At 41.8% G+C, this 22,839-nt stretch overlaps 1 protein-coding gene across 1 annotated transcript in view; it reads right to left on the bottom strand.

The window, feature by feature from the left end:
• The window catches only part of ylpm1 (YLP motif containing 1), a 60,771-nt gene that overhangs the window by 18,267 nt on the left and 19,665 nt on the right, over positions 1-22,839 (bottom strand). Inside the window, exons 14-21 of the mRNA XM_083643045.1 lie at positions 21,251-21,370; positions 20,918-21,094; positions 20,754-20,837; positions 20,565-20,648; positions 20,143-20,217; positions 11,267-11,318; positions 9,606-9,727; positions 9,210-9,355 (exon numbers count right to left, since the gene is read on the bottom strand). Of these exons, the coding sequence (XP_083499171.1) occupies positions 9,210-9,355; positions 9,606-9,727; positions 11,267-11,318; positions 20,143-20,217; positions 20,565-20,648; positions 20,754-20,837; positions 20,918-21,094; positions 21,251-21,370 (860 nt within the window). The remainder of the gene's footprint in view (positions 1-9,209; positions 9,356-9,605; positions 9,728-11,266; positions 11,319-20,142; positions 20,218-20,564; positions 20,649-20,753; positions 20,838-20,917; positions 21,095-21,250; positions 21,371-22,839) is intronic.

Genomic DNA, 22,839 nt, shown 5'->3' with positions numbered 1-22,839 from the left:
TCGTTTCTTATTCAGACATCCATGCAGATTCTAATTTCTTGTTCACAGACGCACATTGGTGCATCTTAATTTGTGTTTCTTTCAATCTGTGTAAATGTCACAAGTACCTGGCTGTCATGGCTGAATAATAACAATCACTATTTTTGGAATAATTGCAAAGTTAGACAAAGTTGTTTGTAATCAGATTTCCCCCCCCCCCCCCGATCAGCGGTCAGCAAAATAGGCACGTTAACATTGACACGATACTGATAGATGAACAAAAATATATAAACCAATGCTGTTCAAATGATCTAAAAACAAGATGTTGGTATGTTTTCATCGTGTGTGTGTGTGTGTCATCATGGCAAAATGTGGTCCTGGAGACACTTATTATTTAGTGGGAACTACCACAGAAGCGGTTTTGAGTACTTTGGCAGGTGTTTATATGTCTGTGGACAGGTGAGCCACCGGGGCAATGCAGCCGTGCAATGCGTTGTGGGGCAGGCGGGAGCGTGCATCGCCCACTTGCTCATTTGCATAAGGTATAGCACCAGATAATTTATGCAAATGAGGTCTGTGCCACATATGGCCCTGATTGGACGAACGCTATTGTTCGTCCAATCAGGTGCAGCAAAGAACATCCAAGCCCGCCTACAAGTGTGCAGTTCTGTGGAGCGAGGGCGGCCCCAGCAGGATAATGTGGACACGTACTGTCACACCACCCAGATACACCTAGCCACTCATCGAACCCAGACTCCCTATGACCTTCCTATCCCTATAGCTATGGCCCCTTTTCCCTAGACCTGCCCCTTTCCTTACCACGCCCCCTCCCACCACCCAGATACATCTAGCCACTCCTCCTACCCACCCCTCAAACCTCAACTCTCTTTGACCTTCCTATGGCAAGCTACAGCCCCTTTTCCCTGGGCCTGCCCCTCCCACCACCCAGATACACCTAGCCACTCCCCCTACACACCCCTCAAATCCCGACTCTCTATGACCTTCCTATCCCTAGTTACAGCCCCTTTTCCCTAGCCCACTCCCTTCCTTCCTCGCCGTCCCGGATCCGCGCCAAAATTTAACAGGTTTTTTCTTGGCCCCTGCTACACCTTCCCACCAAGTTTCATGAAAATCGTCGCAGAAACTGCAATTGGCACCGAAAAACATAACCTCCTTGGTGGAAGTAATTAGCATTTAACCTTTTGTTTTGTTTGATCACATCTCCATGTGTCCAGATAAGCAAAGGACAAGGCATGAACTTGAAATCACATGGCTGAGAGCTAAAATATCACACTACTTGAATTAAAATTAAAAAAACGGATTAAAAATATTCCTGCAAATGCAGTGGTCAAAAAGCGGTTTATCTCGATAAACGTTTGTCCCTCCAACTTCAAACTTGGGGAGTGCGCTGCTGGTAACCCGACAGAGTGCAGTGTTGCATTTTGTGCAATTTAGACACGCGCATAGTCATAGCGCCACCTACTGGCAACACTTAACGGTTTATTTCAAGAACTGTTTGTCCGATCAACTTTAAACTTGGCGAGTGCGCTGCTGGGGACCCAAGAAGGTGCAGTGTCAAATCTCTTGTAATTCGACCAATCAGAACATGACTTTCACGTATCTGGAGAACCGGTCATCCGATCAACTTTAAACTTGGCATGTGCGCTGCTGGGGACCCGAGAAAATAGTGCTGCATCAACATTTCATGCAATTTGACCAATTGGGGGGGGAGCGGTGCAAGCAGGGGGAGGACGGGGGGTGAAGAATGGGAGAGCATGGTGTGTGAATGGGGAGAGGGAGGGGAACGGGCACTGTACTAGTCTAACTATAAAGTGAGGGATCTCTGTGTCTGTCCTTCACATCTCAAGAGCTGTTCGTCCGGCCGACTTCACACTTGGCGCGTGTGTTGCTGGGGACCGGAGGAAGTGCAGTGTCAGATTTGGTGCTATTTGGACATGCAACATGTTCAATATTAAAGGGCCTTTGCAGATTTTCAACCAGCTTTGTATCATTACAAAATCAGTAGTATTATGCAAATGAACAATGTTTAACTTCCCTCCATCTTGTCTGGACCAAGAGCTCCCTGTCATTTCGCAGAACTTCCTGGTCCAACTGACATCATTTGGACCAGGAAGTTGTGTGAATGAAACTAGAGAGTAATAATGATAGTGATAGTAATAGTGCCAGTAATTGACAGCACATCACTGAGTAATAGTGACACCATGGCAAAACTGCTTCCACGCGCGCTCGATTCCTAGGCTCGCATATCGCACTCGGGCAATTGTGATGTCACTGATGATGTCATAGACATTGTGACATCATCAGTGACATCACCATCTATGACATCATCAGTGTTGTCACTCGAGCGATTGTGGTTTTTGGTTACACTCGAGCAATTGTGACATCACTGATGTGTGTCACAATGTCTGAGTACTCCCTTCCATTTTATATAAGGATGCTACTGAAACAAAGCCGTTTGACAATCCGCTTTGCAAGTAGCCCTTTTAATAAACTTTGACTAAAGACACAGAAGCTGTGATCAGGCAACCCTGTGGGGGGAGGGGGGGTGCAAGCTGGGGGAGTGAAGAGTATGATGTGTGAATGGGGGGGAGGGGGGGGAGTAACTGCAGGGAGAGCAAGGGATGTTTGTGGGGTAGGCATGATGAGACACGCATGCCGTAGTCTGATTGGCAGCAGAATCAACAAATGGAAGGCTGTATGTAGTCTGGTGAAGTTTCTGTCTGGATTTTAACCATATAGCCTACGGGGCCAAGTAATTGGCCCATTCCGAACAGGCACATTTTTTATTCTCTGTGTGTCTTTGAGTGTGTATGTGTATCCTTCGCAGATCTAAGAATTGTTCATCCGATCTAAGTCTACTTCACACATGCATCCAAGCATGTCAATTTGCGCGGGGGGGGGGGGGGGGGGTGCACTAGTGTTGACAACTGTAGAGTTCCTACACTTCAAACACACTTTTGTCTCCCAAAGACTCCCAGTGAGCGTGTACTAAAGTGATCTTTACATTATGTGCATCACTTACCAGCTCCAGCAGTCAATTAACCCAACAGTTTCATCCTGGAAGAAATTACATTTCTGTGGAGGCTCTGTGTTAAAGTACTTGAATTCCTAGGGGAAAAAGACAACTGCAGTTTCATGAAAGCGTAATAGAGCAAATAAAGGTATAGTGTCTACACCTTTATTTGCTATATTAGACAGTAGGCCGTACTATAATTTTGATTACTTGGTTAATTTAATTCTCACTGGCATATAGTCAAGTCCACTCACAACTTGCCTTAAACGGACATACACAATTAGTAATAATCAGAAATACATAGTAAATCACTTTCCTTTTCACACACACACAATCTTTACAGCTAGTTTATAATGCCTCATGTATTTTTTGACAGGTCCCTGACAGATTCCTCGAAGTTGCTGAGATTACATTGAGAGAATTTTACATTGCCATTTCAATGGGCAAAGACTGTGATCCATCCTGGAAGAAGGCCATCTACAAGGTAATATGTAAACTGGACAATGACGTACCAGATGAATTCAAAAGTCACCACTCTGGATACGAGTCCTAACTTTTTACGGCCTGCATAATGCCTCGAGAGGCGTACTGTGGATGTATTTAAGCTACTGTATTTATTATTAGGATACGCTGTAGCTACATCACATCAAAGTAAAATGGAGTCCACCTATTTGTAAAAACATGACATACAGTATGCTGCACTGGAACAAAGTATTTTTGCTATTTCAAATGAATTAACAGCAATAATACACATTTTGATTGTAAATTTGATTTTAGTTAGTGATGTCTTGAAGACACAAAGTGCAACACAGAAATAGATGTTTTCTGTACAAAAGAGCATGTGTCCGTTAGTAAACACAAAACAACAAATGATGTCCACACCACATAAGAAAAAAGTCATTTAATATTCAGAAGAGCGGTTTTCTTACTGTCCATTCTATTCTTTACAAAAGAAAAATACCAATTTAATGATAGATGCATGATTAAAAAACAATGAATACAATTTTTTTTTACTAAGATTTGAAAAAGACCATCTCACATTGTATTATGATCAATCTATCTATATTGGATGTACTGCATTGTGCTACAATGCATGAAATTATATATATAAAAAAAGAAATATACAGAAGTCCACACATCTACAACCCTCTCAGTCTGCTGTTGAGATGGGAATGTTTCTTCTTCTCTTCCATACTTACCATGGAGATCCATCCAGCACTTTAGATCGGGTGCCAGAACAGAAGCAAGTCAAACGTTCTCTTCATCAGCAGTGCTGTGTGTTCCAACATAATTCCGTGTTGTCTTCACTTATTCCAGTAACATTGCTGATACTCAACGCAGAAATTTCTGTTGTGCGCATTTCTGGAATCTTCGATTCTGCAGTACAAAGTTAGCAAATGTTTTCCTTTAAACAAGGGAATACCTGTGTTTATAGTGCCATATGTTGTATGTTGCATATTGTCACCATGACAACCACATTCAGTTGGAGCAATAGATTGTATTTCATTAATTTGAATACTTACAATGATTACAATGTAATATAAGGGTGTAGTGCTGCGTTCCGGCAGCACTCCACCCCTGCCTATGTGGTATGTTGTCTTAACAGCACAGCAAAAATAAATAAAAAATACTTTCAAAAAGCACTTTCAAGGACCCATGTCTATTTTCACAAACTTTTAAGGCCTTGATTTCTTTTGCAAATTCACAAACTTTCAAGGAGCCGTGGGAACCCTGTTACATACAATACGCACATAGGTATTTCCACTGAACAAACTGCTAGTTCATAAAGCGCTTGTAGTGAAGTACCACAGAAACTCAAATACAACTGCTGCAGCGTGAAACCGCAAAATGACCACAAGCTTCAATGTGATATGTTATATGAGTTAGTTTGAATCAAAACACTGCTCTCAACAATGAGAACAATAATGGTCTAACAAGCCAACATAATGTGATGTAAAGCTTTTCCCATATAGATGTGTTTTTGTGCATTGTTACGTTGTCTGGACAGCTTTTCTGCCACATTTTGCAGCTGCTTTCACAGCTAAACTAAACTGATGATATTCAGTGGTTCTGACAAACTTGCAGGCAACCAACCAATCACTGTTTATATATATATATATATATATATATAGATTACTGCACTAAGAAAATATAGAAATCAATGTAATCAGTCGAGAAATAAATTTTTTAATTGCAGATTGTCCTGCTTTTCTTTGTGATATTGCATTTTAGTATCATACTGTGATTCCTTGTCAATTTAGCACTGGTAGGCTAACCATTATGCCAGTTTAATCTCATGTGACTTAGAATGTTAATGGGTCCCAAAGCGAGAAGTTTGGTCTCTCATACAAGTCACAAATAAAATATTCTTGTCATTAAGGCCACAACCCAATTTGGGTTCTGAAGTATAAACAATGCAAGAAATCAGGCTTTAAGGTGAACAAAGCCCACACAGCAGCTGACATGTCCTGCCCAACTCAGTTCTGTGAAAAATAAAGGAAGCTCTGAGCTGGTGCCTTTAATGCGTGACACTTTTTATGATATAGAACAGAACAGGGGTTTTCAAAGTGGGGGTGGGGGGCTCCCCAGGTGGGCTCCAGTTTCAGGGGAGGCTCAGTGAATGAAAGTGAAAAACTATTACATTAGTTATCAAAAGGAGATCACATCGAATATCCGAAATGTATCTGATTTGGTTAAAACTGTATTTAGGGAAGTTAACTGTGAAACAATACCTTTTGATGTATTGTGTGTAGTTTGAAGCATGTCAACAGCAATGTCAGAGTATCTTGGTTCAATATGTTGAGTGGCAATGGGATCAAATAACAATCTGGATGGGGGGGGCGTACAAGCTTTGTCTGAGTCAGGGGAGGCCCACAGTCTCAGACTTTGAAAACCTCTGATGTAGAAGTCAAAGCCAATCAATAAAACTACGGTAATCATTGTGACTGATTATCTGGCCCTTCTGTTAAGAGTGGAGGACACCAGATTCCATCATCTCCCATACATGCTCAACTAACATCAGAACTGGTTACTAATAAAGCCTTAGCCTATGGCTAACATTATCACCATGCTCTTCAAAGCATGAAGTGGACAGTCATGCCTTGGTAGGTGCAGTTATACTGGAAGATGCCAATTAAAAAAAAATCCATCATGTGATAGGAATTTTCCAAGCCGACTATTACAAGTATGCAAAGCACTCCACAGTACAATTACACATTGGACAGCACAGACGGCTCAGTGGTTAGCACTGTTGGTTCACAACAAGAAGGTCCTGGGTTCGAACCCTGGTCCGTCCCAGGTCCTTTCTGTGTGGGGATCGGATGTTCTCCCTGTGTTCGTGTGGGTTTCCTCCAACCATCAAAGACATGTATGTTAGGGTTAATACTCCCATCAGTGCCCCTGACCAAGGCACTGGCGATGGTCCCTGGGCGCTGCACTGTGGCTGTCCACTGTGTGTGTGTGTGTGTATGGGGGTCAAATGCAGAGGACAAATTCTCCCACAGGGAATAAAGTATACAAATAAAAAATACATTGCTGTTAGCTCTACTTTAACTCTCTATTCTGTACAATGATGTACCTCAATACAGCCATGAGTCTTGAAACGAGTCTGAATTACAGAGATAGATACTCTAGTGTTGTTCTGTATGAGACGGACATCCCCAAAGGCTTCAATGGGATATTGCCAGATTTTTATTTTTAGCAATGTCAGTGAAACTCAATGGGGCTGGAAAAAAAACATGTCCATGAAAAGTCACATAGAAACATGATTAAAGTAATTGTTAAGTTTGCCTTTGTGACAGTAATGACAGCTTGACATAGCTTCAGTTCCCCGGGAGCGCTGCTCTCCAATTGAGAGCAAAAGTCAACGTCACTTCCTGCTTCAGCATGCGCACCAAGAGATTTCATCCGCCATTTATTTTCCCATAGACATTTCGTAAATTGCTTATAAACATAGTTTTACTTAGGCAAACCAAACGATTCGGCTATGTTTAGAAACAGGGGAGACCATAGAACATTTCACTAGGACCAAAACGTAGAACAAATATTGGACATAAAAAAACTTTTTTCAATGTGTTTTTTTGGTCCGAGGGAAATGTTATACAGTCTCTCCAAGCATTTTAAGAAAAGTCTATGGGGAAATAAATGGCGGATGAAATCTCTTGGTGCGCATGCTGAAGCAGGAAGTGATGTCGACTTTGGCTATCTATACGCACTCGAGGGCCAAAGCAATATCCAACAGTTGACCCCCCCAAAAAAGCGATTGAAACTCGTCCTTTCAGCACAAAAATACCCAGACTGCAATGAGACCTGCCTACATCAGATTTCTAATTATCCATAGCCTGAAACTTGCATATATTGCAGCATTAGATGTTATTTTAACTAGTGTGAGCTAGTTGGCCAGCAGACGGCTCAAGGACTCTTGTTTGTCAAATCATATTTTCAGTAGATACAAACTTCCAACTGGGACAAAACATTCACGTCAGCCTCCTTGTGATAAGGACGTGGGAATTTTTGCCATGTTGACGGCAACTAAAGTAAATAAGGAAGTGTGTGAGCTACGCTTAAAAAGTAGCAAATGGGTGATTGTAAATGTCATAATTGTTCAATCACAGCTATTTAATGACATGTAATTGTAAGTATGAGGTATGTGTGTTACGGTGTTGATAGGACGCGTTTCAATCAATTTTGGGGTTCCACTGTTGGAAATTGCTTTGGTTCTCTGTATTGACAGCAAGGTACACAAAGCTCTGCAGTGAAGTGACAAGAATTATCCTTCAACTAATACCGCGTTCATGACAACTCTGATCGCCGGAAAAAATGGGTTCCGACCTGTAAAGTCGGAATTACAGATCGGAAATTCGGGTATCATTCAGAGCCCCGCTTTGTCTGAGTTGACGTCATAGCCACATCAAAATGGCGACTTGTATCGTTAATGGTAATCACGTAATTATTATAGACGTCTGTTGACGTTTTAACACAAAAAATGTCACACAAGTCTTCATTATCTAATGTTAACGTTAATATGTGTTTGTGTCATCTATTTTTCGCTCTGATTAGAGCACTATGTGAAATTCAGTGCGGTCAGCATTTTTAGCTAGTAGGTAGCTACAATGTTAACTGAACACAGGTTGCTTTTGCAACCTATACCCTGTGTTTAGTTCCCCCCCGAGCGGGAAGTGCAGCGTGAACGCAAATATGTCGGGGGTGGAGGTTCCGTGTTAAAACTTGCAGCGGTCCAAGTTGTCATGAACGCGGTATATGGAGGGACTTCACATTCCAGATAATTCTTTTTTGAACTATCATCACTAGCAACTCCTGCTTCCACTTGATAGCAATAAATAAATCAAAATAAAATAAAGTTCTGAGGACTTTGTGTGGACTGAGGAGTCATTGATCAATCACATCACATTCTGCTTCAGCTCAAACGATAACTTAAGCCACCTTAAAATGTTGTGAAACTTTTATTCGTTATTCACTTACAGTATTCATGGACAAAGCAACAGTGCTACAGGGTATGCACAGATCATGTCAAGTATAAAATAGCAAAGCAAACATGACTTAATACAGAATACGTCACCAGATAAGAAGAAGCACAGGATTGATAGCATAAACTAGTTCTTTGTGAATATTGAGAATGTCTGCTTAAAACTAAACAAAAAAGGCTATATTGTATCACTAGCACTGAAATAAACAACTAAGAATTAGATAGATATTGGTAACATCATCATGAAGAGTTGAGTTCGATGTTTCACAAGGGTCAGTGTTTTCACAAAGTGGGCACCTGCAGGCAAAAAGAAATGAATGATAAGTGTGCCACGGGCAGATTTATATTTGTGCTATCGCTACTTTAAATTAAGCTCAAGTTTTTGGTAAACAATTAATTAGCTGACTTTTAGGCAAATATTAATTCAAGTTCACATTGCCATTCACAAGTCCTAATAACGTTTTCATTACACAGAAAAAACTGTTCTAAATGTGTGAGTCATTAGAAATATATTTTTCTATTAATATCTATTCAAATGGAAGGCACAGCATGCAATAGGAAAAGGTATCAAACATTAGTTTGACAGATTTATTTTCTCTTTTATCAGCTATCGGTAACATCAATAGCCCTCGTAACGACAATGTAATCCAGTAGATGAACATACAAACCTTTTAATGAAGAGACAAGACAAGCGGAGTAAGATTCTCTTCTTAGAAATACTTGGTACGGTTGAGAGCTCTCTGCGCCAGCTGGCCACTCTCGTCGGTGATTCGCTCCCAGTCCGTCTGACCCACCACGAAGCCAATTGCGCGCTTTCGATCTGCTTCCTTCTGCTCTTCAAGATCAGCCCACCGGACCTTTAACAAGGACAACCACCAGGATGTGTTATGAGGAGGAAATGGACAAAATGGGCAGCATTCTGGCCAAATGCTAACACTTTATTATTTGTTAAAAGACCTAATTTGTATAGTAAGTCTTAATACAAACGGAAAAAAACAAAGTTTGACCACTAGGCATATGATATTTAAGAATAAATTGTTACCTCACTGGCAAACGGATTTTAAAATTGCCAAAGAAACAGGTTTGTAGTGTGGCATGACAATTTACCCTTTTCTTTCCCGGTTCGGACATGCGCGTGGCATAGTCGTCTGGCAGCTGAAGGAAGTCCTCGATGTCTGACACGCCTTCACGTTTCCTCTTCCCACCCCCCTTCAGGCCGTCCAACTTGTCTGTATACAAGCAAAGATGCTGTCCAGGTCACTTCTGCCCTCACATCAAAAGATCCTTTTTAGCAGCGGCTCAATTACCACAGTCTTCATCTATTGACCACGAAGCAGTTCAATTAGGAGTTGAGTGCACCTTGAAGGTGAGTCGTAGTTTAGAGAGAGGGGAGTGTTTCTTATGCGTTTCTTACTCGCTTTCCCCTCTCACTTCCCCGGCTTTGGACTTAGGAATGATTTCCCCACCCTCTGCTTTACATGCAGCACAATGCTCTGATTTTTACACACTTTCACGGATTTAAAAAAAAATCATGATTTTACCAGTTAAATTGGAAATATTTGAGGAATCACTTTTTGATATCACACAATTGGATTAGCATGTCTCAATCTATACTCATGGAAAATCAGCTTTGAACAACAATGAATGAATCCCACAGATCATTTTAGTTGTCCATACATTCTCCATAAATACTTATAGTGGTTTATATAATGCCACCTTTTCAGTGAACTTATACGGTGTATTAAGCAGCCAGATAGAAAGACAGACTGAGTATCACCATGTGATGAAACTGCTGGACCATTTCTCCTCATAGACATCGTCTTGACAAACATAATTCACATATTTACACAGCATACAGTACATGATATAAAAGGTTTGATGGTTGTAAAGTAAGCAAATCATTTGCTTTAATTATTTTCACTACTGAACCATCATACATATTGGAATGTAACTCAAAAAAATAGCGAGAGAAATAAAAATGTATACAAGCTAGGGTTGGGCGATATGTCAAAATTTTTGCTATTGCCAATATATTTGCGCATGCGGCGCGTGCAGGCTACAGCCCCTCCACAGAGGGAGGTCGGTGCTCTCCGAATAGGAGAAAATACTGTCCTGAAAATAGTTCAATGGACCACTTCAAAGTGACTGAACCCAAAGAGAAGACTGGAGCACACAATTTCACTGGCTTGTTTAAGAAGGTGCAAAGACTGACGTTTCAACGCACACAGCATCTTCTTCAGAGTCAGTCAGTCTTTGCACCTCATTAAACAAGCTTCCAGTGAGATCGTGTGCTCCAGTCTACTCTCTGGGTTCAGTCCCTGAGAAGTGGTCACTGGTCCATTGATCTTGTTTTGGCCAATTTACAATGTTTATGTCAAGTCTATATGTCAAGTTTAAACGACCTATAGAGTGCCAAAGTTACGCCCTCTTCCGGGTTCGGCATACAACCTAAAAGATTTCATTCCCATTCATTTTTCCATAGACGTTTTGTAAAATGCTTATAAAAATAGTTTTATTTGGTCAAAACAAGCGATTCAGCTAATTTAGAATCAGGAGTGACCATATAACATTTCACTCTAACCAAACAAATATACATAAAAAACAACGATAATAACCTGGATATATTTGTCCTATCGCCCAACCTAAGCACAAATATGAAAATATGAAAAGCTGAAACTGGTGAAGAGAAGAATCTATCATCTATATCAAAGAGTGAGCCAATCAAAGTCATAAAATAAGAAAGTACACCGATAAAAGGGAATACCTACCGAGTTTTGCCTCAGATGTGTCCATCTCCCATTTGCTTTTTGGAATGTAACCCTATATTATACAGAGAAACACTGCAACGGTTAAACCTCGGAGGGGCAGAGGGACAGGGAGAGAAAGAGGGGGAAGGGGTTGGCTGAAAAGAGAGGACAATTCTTTAGAGGTCAAAAGAACAAATGTCAACAAGGACAAGTGCACGAATGAAAGTGCATGAGGTATTATGTAGTACAGACATGTTTAGCTTACATACGGGCATGCAAACATTTGTGATGTAATGACATCTTGTAAGCTGAGAGAAACGTATGTGTTCAGAGTCAGACTAAGCCTGAGTCTAGGGAACATGCAAAAGAAAAGTTAGCATTGACAGCAGCTGTGCTCTAGCCTGGGTAAACCCAGCCCCCACGTGACCTGCTCTCTCAGTTCCCAGTCACTAGCGACTGAGAGCAGGTCTGAGAGCAGGTCACGTGGGGGATGGGTTTACCCAGGCTAGCTGTGCTCTGCTTTATAAAACAAGTTCGGTGCCACAGTGCTTCACTTACAAATGGCCTTCAAGTGGCAGAAGCAGACCTCTATTAAGTCCTTCCAATTGTTGCTTGCAAAAACTATTTTTCAAGGTGAAGAATTTGCAACATTAATTACACAAAGTTTACGGGCCTGGCATCAATATGACTTTTTATTGACAAATCTCTTAATTGTTAAGTTAAGAGTTCTTTCAAAGAAAGCTATTTGGCTAACTAGCTAACAGCAAATTGATGACTGTCAATAGCACTTGCCAGCTGGTCAGTAAGGACACACGTTTGAGACATTTACCAATTTAGGTTAGCTGGAAGGAGCTGAGTGGATTATGGAGGTAAGGTGCCAACTAGACCCCTGCTGGCAATAGTCATTATTGCTGAGATACATTTCCATGTACAGTATGTCCCTATAGAAAGCTGCAGAATAATTGTGCAAATTCAAGTATTAAACTTGGTCACAATTGTAATTTTCGAGGAGATATTATATTTAATTGAAGTGCAATTAAATCTAGCGGAAAATCCTAGTTTGTTCATAGCCAGTAGTCAGTCAGTTCATTAGGTAGACATGGTTTAGGGGACATGGTTTGTCATATTATAAAGTAGGTATTAAGGGATTTGCCTATCATTTGATTGAATGTTAGACTGCTCAAAAGGAGTAACCCAAGGTTCCCATTCCAGTATGTTGGAAACTGACACCCTCATCCATGCACATCCACAGCAGAGTCTGAGGTTTATCATGAATGTGGTGGCAAAGAAAAACTATCCAGTCAGTTGTAGTACTTTAAACAGCCATAGACTGTAGAAAATATTGGACAAAGTGACTGTGACGCCACTTGATGGCCTTGTACTGGCCTGTATACAGCCTGGTACACTTCTGGGTGCCAAATAGACCCTTCTCACGGGGGCCATTTTGTGTCAAAAAGGCAGGGTAAACACAGGTGCAAGCAAAACACTGAGGGTTTCCAACTTCCATGATTGGAATTTGGAAACCCTCATTAGTGTTTTGCTTGCACCTGTGTTTATTTTGCCTTTTCGACACAAAATGGCCCCCGTGAAAAGGGTCTATTGTATTTTAGGGGTCAGGGAATGCTCAACAAATTACAAAGGTGGAGCCCACAACTGCAGGAATAATCTCTGCAGTTGTGATAGTTATGACGATGATTTATAAAGCATGGCTGTGTAGCTCCGATCCATCATCGCTGCCAAGCACAGGATTCTGCAGTTGATTTCACTGATTAGTTCCTCCTTCCTGGTTGAAGAGGTGCTCTCCGTGAAACCACCTGCTATATGTCTGGTTGGAATGAAAACCTACAGTCTCTCTCAGCCATCCTTGGCAAAATCGCCTATCCCAGCAGTACAGAGATGCTTCAAAACCAAGGCCAGTTTTGGGACCTTGGACAGTTCTTGTCACACATAGGTTATGGTAGGAGACAACCACCCAGTACTAGGGGAGTGTACCTAATAAACTGGCGTATAAGCATATGAGGAAATGGAACTACTGTCATGTGTACGCTGAAAGGTATTTTCATCAAATTACCTATTGAGTGATTAGGCTGGTTTTAGCTCATTTTGAATGTAATCACGATTTCCCCCTCACACCCCCTCCCTCTAGTAAGTGGTCTGCCTTCACCAACGAATGCACTGGTTTGACTGTAAAACCCTAAACAATCCCAAAGGCTCTGACAAGAAAAGCATGCTGACATGGCTACGACCACATCTGCTGGCCAAAAGCAACAATGTGACCCATAAGCAGCATATCATCACATTGTGTGAGTATAGTTAATTGTTATGGCTTCAGCTAGTCTTATCCATAATATTGGCAAACATGTCTAAAATGTTGCTATGTAGCTCAATTAGCAAGTAAGTCCAATAATTAAGTACTGTAGCAACCTCTAATTATTTCCTTTGTGCTATTGCAAAGCATGACTTTGCACTGTGATGCTTTTTGTATTCTCTGGTATATGGTTATGGTTTTTGTTAGCTACAAGATGATGAAGAATTTGACACAATGCAAACTAATTTAATTAAGTTGATGTGCTCCTGTATTTTAAAACACATTTTGCAGATAGAGAACTTTAAAAGAGTGCCCTACATATGTAGGCATTTACAGTAGATTAGTCAGCTACCACGCCCTGCACAAACACATTTCCTGTGGAAACTGTTGAAGTATCACATTTGTGGCCATACCGGAGGTTTTGTGGGTAACACTGATCACCTGGTGACCTATTTAAGGCCTAGAGATGTTTTCTTAAAATCAGTACGTGAGCCAAATATTGCGCTTTGCTTTAAGACAGACTCATATGGCATTCTTTCTATCAAAGTTAACTCAGCTGGTAAAACCTCCAACAGTGCAGCAACAACAGTGTCTGTAACCAACAATAAAGACACTGAGTCTGTGAGACTGGGTGAAGTATTTTGGGATTTTTCTTTTTCATTTAGCTCATTAAAAGGGAAGTGTGTGTAAGTTTGCACACTCACAATTTTCAAAGCATTGTGGTTTGAGGCTAGACATCTGGATGGAATGTCACATATGAGAATCTATGGTCGTGTCTGTTGTCAGTTCCTTCCTTTTCTTGTAATCGTTCCTTGATCTCTTCAAGAAAAGTTTAGGAGATGTCAAGGAAAATTTACAACAAAAGGAAAAGGCTGACTTTTGTATACACTCAAAGCAGTGTATGGGATAAATCATTTAAATTAAGAGTTCATTTGTCAGTCCTAACAGACACGCATTATATAAGTTACCACAGTGTTCCACAATCAGAGATTATGTCTAGGAATGCATCAGTATTGGTATTAGATATCAGGTCCTATGAAGCCTCAGAATTATCAACATCTCTCCAATACTCAAGTCTTGTACCAAAAGCCACGTGTAACAAACCAGAAATCAAAGCAAATCGACATTACTCAGCTATGATTTTCTGGCCGTTTCACATTTAGAAGGTTTTCAGAGCTCTCAATTGGTCAAAGAGAATAGATTAAAATGCTTTTTAGTGATCTGAATGTGTATTCGCCTGCTCACAACTGGTATAAGCAAAGGAATAAAGATTGACTTTATAATAATATTCAAATGTAATACATCATATTTAAACGATTACGGTAATTAGTCATCATATGAAACCAATAGATCTAAACACAATTATAAATCCGATTCTAAATCATGATTTGGATAAAGTTACATTCACACTGTGGGATTCTGTCCTAGACAAAAAGATGTCGTCGTGGACAAAATCTTTGGTTCTTTCAAAATCATCTGGGGCTCTGAGGTGCTCGGACTCGACCGCTGAGGGAGGAATTGCAGCACGACGAACACCATGCTGACGCCAGGTGCTCGGCCCTGTTACAATACTCATTTCAACATGCCCTCGTCAACTTCCTCTTTGCCCTTCCCGTTGGGGGAAATCCCCACTGCCATTTTAAGTGCCGTTCCTGCACTCTGATAAAGAAAGTAACATGTCAGAAATCCCCCCTCTGAGAGTCGGGTGAGCAAGTCAACAATTACACCAGACTTCAGGAGCACATCTTGTCCAGAACACATTGAAATTGTTCCTAATTTCCTGTGCACAAACCAACTTGCCCTAACAAGCAATATAAGTGTCAGTAAACAAATCATATTTAGAATTTAATTCTAAAATAAGCTCATCTGTCATAGTATTATTACTCATGCCGTGTTAGTATTATTTTAAAGGGACACTCCACCGAAAAAACAATGCTGATTTATTTTTGCACATGATCTCACACATATCAGTTTTGTAGGCATGCATTTAGTTTGACAGTTGAGAGATGATTTGATTAAAGTTGACATCAAATGTTTTTTTGGTGGAGTTCTCCTTCAAGTATTAGTCCCTGCTCCTGGTGGGTCCCTGCTTGGACCCACCTGTCGGCTTGGTACGACACACTAAGTAGAGTAGTAGTAGTGTGTGTGTGTGTGTGTGTGTGGGGGGGGGGGGGGGGTTGTTAAAATGAGTAATGGAATTGGGCCCTTTTTCCATGGCACCATTTTGAAACACTATGTTGACATGCCATCAGCTGAGATGGAGCACAGCCTCATCTTTCCACCAATCACGTCGTGGTGTGCCACCAAGACCGCTTCAACTTGAACAAGATTTGACCTAGATCAGATCACATGATCGGGCATATAATAAACATTAAGAATAATCAAGATAGACTGAATTCACAGTGATCGCAGGATTTCCAAATATGCCTTCTTTAAGCAAGAATGGCCCACAAAGCGGGATTCAATGCTGCATGTAAGTGCACCTGTGGAAAAGGTGCTGTTGTTATGCAGTCTTAGGGGCTGTTCACATATCGCGTTTTCCCCCAACCGCCAGCACCTTCTTCTTATGCCTAAACATGGTCGTCCGTCCGCCTCGAATTGGAGCCGTCTCGCCGTCTGGCGGTGCCAGCGAGCCCTACATGCTCGGACGCCACTACACCCTCCCTCCTCCCACCCTCCCTCCTCCTGTGGAAGCTCCGTGTGAAAATGGCGGAGATTGTGTGCCAGGCAGTCTGAATGAAATTGAATGTAACGTTCCCAATTCTATGTATTAAATTCTAAAAAACGACCCTCAACATTTGGGAAGGCTAAGCCACACAACTAGTTCGTTATAATCTAAAGTCATGCTTTGAAAGGCGACTTTACGACGATGAGCCAAGGCAGCGGCCAGTCACAACTCTCGTGCAGCTGACGTCACGCACGTATCGTCGGCGCTGAGTCACATTTTCGAGCAGCCCCCGTCAGCCGACGGCGCCCCCTCCCCGTAGGACGGCGCTCCACCCGCCGTCATACGGGGAGGGCGGGGCGAGGCTCTGACGGACGACCAAGCTTAACGGAAGCGGCCGCAAGGCGCACAAAAGGCGGTCACTCCTGAAACGAGCTGTAGCCCGCGTCTTTGTCGTCAGAGCTCAGCGCTTTCAAAAGGTGAGAAATGTTCAACTCTTCAGAAAAGCCTCGGGTGATGTGAGCCGCTTTTTCCAGCTGACAACTCGCAATGACAGAGACGCTGGCCGTTTCCCATGAAAAGACAAAACAAAAATCAACAAAACAAAACAAAAAACGCTATATGTTAACAGCCCCTTAAGAGGTCTTTAGTGCGATATGGTTCTGCTGGAACCTTATCAGGTGAATCACTAGTGTGTTACCTTTTCTTTTCCCAAAGAAAAAACGAATACATTTTTTTTTAAGTTTCAAGAGGGCATTTTGTTATGAGAGGGACACAGCTAATCCAAAATTTACCATCACAAGATTATTATGTATGGTCATATCTAAATGTGGAAACATAATACCGGTAGCCGTGCTTCCTTGTTTCTCCGTCAACCAAGGGGTCCTTGGGCTGAAAAAGGTTGAAGACCCCTGTATAATCCTTTCGAGCCGTTTGCCAGAATAAACTTATGTCTAAATATTCAATCTTTTAGTTAACCGATATTTAAAGGAAGCTTTTGCAGATTTTCAAAACTCTTTATATCAGTACAATGTCGGTAATATATGCAGATGGGCAGTGTTTACCTTCTCTTCGTGTTTTCCTGCGCAGAGAGCTCTGCACTTTATTACAGGCACCGTGTCGTGTGAGACGGAAGTGAACAGATGATGGCTCGAGGGCAGCTGTTCCAACTACAGATTGTTTCTTGTTATTCTTTCTGTACGCGCACATCCACTGAGAATCGCATTGAGAGCCTTAATGACCCATACCAGCTGGCGTTGACCGAGTTTCTGCAAGCAGACGAACAAGTATTTCTCGGTGCAGAAGGTAACCACTATCCATCTGCTTATATTACAGATTATAATGATACAAACTAAGCTGATTGAAAATCAGCAAAGCCTTCCTCTAATGACATTTCTTTAAATGTTGAGTCAAATTTACCAGCTCAACTAAACCATAACTCAAAGTCACGACATGAAGAACATTCAAGCTACTAAGAAAGTCAACATTTCATCTGACAGTGTCTCAGTTACAACAAAACTGATGGGTCCTCCAAAAACATTGTGACCTCACAGTAACAAAATTAACACGGTATCTTCTTATAGAATATGACAATGTATGTCATATTATATCTTCCCCTAAATCAGTGGTTCCTCAAAACTGGAGGACAGGAACCTCCATGGGGTCCCTGCCAGACAATGTGATTTATGGATTAGAAGAAAACGTATTACTATACAATTTTAAATTGTCATTTTTCTTCTCTCCGATTTGTACTTTTTCTTGTTAAATTGTGAATAGTTGTCAGCCTTTAGGCGTCCTTTGATAATGAAATTAAACAACCTGATGCAGCCTGTAATTGGCATTGCATCCCGTTAAGGGCTTAAAGTACCACTGGTTAAACCACATGTGGACAACCATGTGGATAGTTGAAAGGATGGAAACCTGAAATTAGTCATCATTCTCTCTTAAATGGCCATGCTGGATGTTGTTTATTATAGTGTGTTCAGTAAGTGTTATGTTGCAGTGTATTATTAGAGTGTGTTCAGTAAGTGTTATGTTGCAGTGTATTATTAGAGTGTGTTCAGTAAGTGTTATGTTGCAGTGTATTGTAGTGTCTCCATGACTGTTTATGAGGCCATGTATGTATGCATTTATTGACACATACATTTGAAGGATATTCTAGTCTGAGAAGCAAAGTCATTTCTGCTGACGTTTGTATGATCCAGTGTTGTAGTACTCAAGACTCGGACTCAGGACCCGTGACTCGACTTGGACTCGAGGCACTGATGACTTGGACTCGAGCATTCATGCATTCAGACTCGGAAGTTGGAGACAAGGACTCGAACTTGCTATTAAATTGATAAAGACCATTTTATTCTTTTTTTTTTTTTTTTTTTTTTGTAATAAAGTACCTGCTTGGTTAGGCGGACTTAACTCCGCTGTGGCGCGTGCACACGCACACCCGATCAATTAAGCCATGGCTGACCAATTTGGGGCCCGCGGGCCAAACTTGGCCCACACGCAGTTTGTTTTGGTCCTCCATGGTTTTGAAAGGAAAACAAATCACGGCCAATAATTACTGTCTTTCAGAGGCTGCGGCAGGCTCATTTTTAAAGCTAGCTTGATTATACTTTTACCATATGAAACTAGAAGACCTATTTTAGTCTCGGAATGTAAATCGTCCATAAAATAATATATTTGAACATAATTTCACATCACATCAACATTTATTTTTGGCCCACGGCCATCCATCCAGATACATTTTAGCCCTACTGTATATGAGAACGTGCCGGCCTGCTCCACTCTTATAGTTGGGAGTAATTGATAGCCTACCAATATGAGCAAGCTAAAAACGAGAGTTGTCTGTAAGCTGTGAGTCTAACTTGACTTGAAAGCAAACATGCTGAAGGGACATGACTCAGCTGGTGACACAGTCAAATTGAAAAGTGCTCCACTGAACATAGCCTGACTTTTGGAGTGCTGCCGAATTGTTATGAATAATTAATAACATCATGTGCGGAGATGTGCGCAACGCTGCTGCATGCGAGCGGTTTGCAGCGGTCATGAGAGAAAAATACATGTAGCCTAGTCAGTTGCTGATAAAAGTCTGCCAGTAAGTCGGTCATTCAGTTAATCAGTCGGGGCTGTCTGTACAGTATTTCAACTGATAGTTTATCCGGAGGAAGGGGTGGGCTCAGAACTTCAGAAGCTTGGAATAGTTTATTTTTTGCAAGTGTAAAGCAGTTCTTCGGACATGAAAAGTTTATTCTCTTAGGATAAAGGCATTGTTTAAGGTTGAGTTGATTTGTTGTTTTGTTTTTGACCCCCCCCCCCCCCCATTGTTCCTGACTGTTCAACCATTTAGTGTCTCTTTATCCTGCTCCTCTCTCTTCTGTTCTTCTCACTTTACTTGAGATTATTTGTTACTTTATTACTTATGTCATTTCTAACGTTTTTCTGTGTTGCTGCTAGCCTGGGTTGCAAAAGAGAGCCTTGATCTCGATGCAGGATAATGGATCAAAATAAAGAAATTAAAAATCGATCAGAAATTCTCTTCTAAGATTTTTGAACAGCTTTCATTTCCCACAAAACATAGCCTAGCATGATAATAATTAACCTGCTTATTATTTAAAACTCACCATAACAGTAAAAGTTATTAAAAGACTAAAAGCTAATGTTTTGGTGAGAGTTCCACTGACACATCTGATGAAGAAGAAGAAGCACAAAGAAACACCAAAGACATTAAGCCTCTTCCTGCAAAACGTCAAACATTCAGAGCTTATAAAGACAGTCACAGCATCGATAGTGAATCATAGCTTATAAAGACAGTCACAGCATTGATAGTGAATCATAGAGGCTTGAATCATTCTTGTGTGGTAGATGTGAATACACATCAGTAAAAAATGAGGTTGACAACTATTGTAATGCAAGCTTTTCATATCCTACCAGATCACCCTCTTCTTCCTCCTCCCTCTTGGGCGCCTTGGGCTCATCATCAGGATTAAAGTCCTCCATTTCAACCTAAGAACACAAGTACATTTGGTGCTTATTTTCATTTTGGATTTAATTCATACTAGAAACGATTCCTTGGGTGGAGACTCTGGAGACGATGTGCCATGGGCACATAAAACCCTGTGGGGGGAGAGAGAGGAGAGGACCGCATGCCAACTCTGTGAGCAAGGCCTGACTAAATAGCCAGTGCTGTGTCCCAACACAATTCTGCTCTCTCTCTCTCACACACACACACACACACACACACAATCTTATTATAGGATTCAGAGGGAAAATATGGCTTCCTATTTATTTCAGAATGCTGAAAACTGTCATTTACATTATTTGTCATTTGACTAAAATGAAAAAGATCTCACCTCATCAATAGCAGCATCCTGAAGCAGGGATCGGACATCCAAGCGCACCATATGACGTGGCGAAGACTCCCAATCCCTGGATATCTGCGTGTAGAATATTTCACGAAGTACACATCACCTTTAAGTACCCCAGTGGAATTTATGAATGTTTAGAAATGTCTTTGAGGCTTCTAGATTCCCATTACTGACCTTCATTATGTCCTTGAGCGTGCGGCCGTGGACATTTCTCTTTGTACACGTCTGATGGTCTGCAGTGATTTCAGCCACATACACCTGTGTAGGAAAACATAACTATCTTTAGCATACTGCAGATTAAAATGACGTCCGTTTCCAACGCATTCAAATAAACTCACCTCAAATCCTTTGGTTTTGGCCGCGCTCCAGAACTGATCGAAATGTTTCACCCTGGCATTGATCGTGTCTATGATAATGAAGGGGAAAAAGCCGTCGTCGAGCGTTTTCTTAAACGTTTTGAGCATGCTGCTCCGGTATGTGTCCTCCATCTCTGGTTCATACTCGTACTCAAGAACCTGCCAAACAGAATTTTATTATTTTGTGGTTAATATTTATAATAATAGTCGTAATACGATCTGTGCATTGATGCTCTGTCCGCTGACGTGGAGATCACAAACATGATTTTGATGATGAATCCATATCCTTTTCCATTAATATTGGTCTCAACTCACCTTGTTTTTGACTCTTTTCCCCGTGTCTGGGTCCTTCTCAATTTTTTCCACCTCCGTCATGAAGTAGTCATCCAAAACGAGAACTCTTGGTGGGGCACCACCAGAATCTACTTCCTTGTCCTTAACATTGCAAACAAGATTGGAAAGCAAAGTTTATATATTGGCTTTGTCAGAGAAGGCATAGTCTCGTAATGCCAGACAATTGGAGATCTCCTCGCCTATCAATCATCTGGGGATTTCTAAATGCAAGATAGTTCCTCGAACAGCGGCAAGTATAGCTGCTAACAAACCAATGCCCCTTACATTTTGTCAAGGACACGCCTTAACCCTGGTTCACACCATACGCCGAAGACACGCTGAAGCTACGCAGCGCTATGGCAGTTTCATTTCGGCGTCCTTGTTAACAGGCGAGACCGATCACACCAGCCGCACGCCACGCCAAAGCTACGCTGCGCGTGTAACCGAGGTGAATCAGCACGGATTCCTTGTGAGTCCCGAGTGGTAGCGAGTGGATTGGTTAAACTCACTCCTCAGTATAAAGGCATGTTAATCAGCTCCGCCAAGGGAGCTAGCTCTCTTGGCGTTGCGGTTAACATGTCGGACTCCCAAGACGAAGGTCGGCGGTTCGTACCCACCCCTGGACAAGCCCTTAACATGGGTTGCTGCAAATACCACCTACACAACGCCGTTACATTGGTGCCGTGACCCGGATGCCCAGTGGGTGTGGAGTGAGTTTAAGGGGGTGAGTGTAACCGAGGTGAATCAGCGCGGATTCCTCGTGAGTCCCGAGTGGTAGCGAGTGGATTGGTTAAACTCACTCCCCAGTATAAAGGCATGTTAATCAGCTCCGCCAAGGGAGCTAGCTCTCTTTAGCGATGCGGTTAACATGTCGGACTCCCAAGCCGAAGGTCGGCGGTTCGCACCCACCCCTGGACAAGCCCTTAACATGGGTTGCTGCAAATAGCACCTACACAACGCCGTTACACATGCACTGCAGCAGATCTTTCAGCTTCGGTTCTATTTTTCAAGCGTGCCCGAGCTGCCAGGCATGAAGTCAATGCAAGTTGTGACCGGGGGGAGGGCAGCACCGAGCGAGGCGCTCAGGAAAAGAGAGTGCTTCTGGTGTGAACAGCAAGGCTCCTGCTCGAAGCTTCCAAGAAGCGCTGCTTCTAAGTAGCGCCCCGTGTGAACCGAGCGTAAGTTGCTGGACACTTCCCCTAGTATCCTCCCTAGTGAAACAAACTGGATATAACAAATCACTTTGTAACACGGAAAGAGCTTTTTAAAACATTGCAAACGGATGTCCGGAGCGACATTATATTATTTGATTCCGCGACAAACGACAAACTCTGGAGTTTTCTTCGGTGACTCTGGCGTGCACGTGTTTTCTGGTATGATAGTGTTTACAAGCAAACGACTTCTGCATGTCACAGGCCCAAAATGTAGGCCCGCCTTAAACACTTTGAATTGGCTCTGCAATGCAGTGTTGTATTTTCATTCTAATAGTTTCACACAGTTTTAACAACAAAAGCTGGCAGATTGTCCTCAGTCTCTAGTTGAGCGAAGTGTTGAGACTGACAACTGAGTCT

This window comes from Poromitra crassiceps (assembly GCF_964638095.1).
Source record: "Poromitra crassiceps genome assembly, chromosome: 9".
NCBI classification, from domain to species: domain Eukaryota; kingdom Metazoa; phylum Chordata; class Actinopteri; order Beryciformes; family Melamphaidae; genus Poromitra; species Poromitra crassiceps.
The sequence above is the reverse complement of the archived record's forward strand: the minus strand, read 5'-3'. Positions and strand labels throughout refer to the sequence as shown.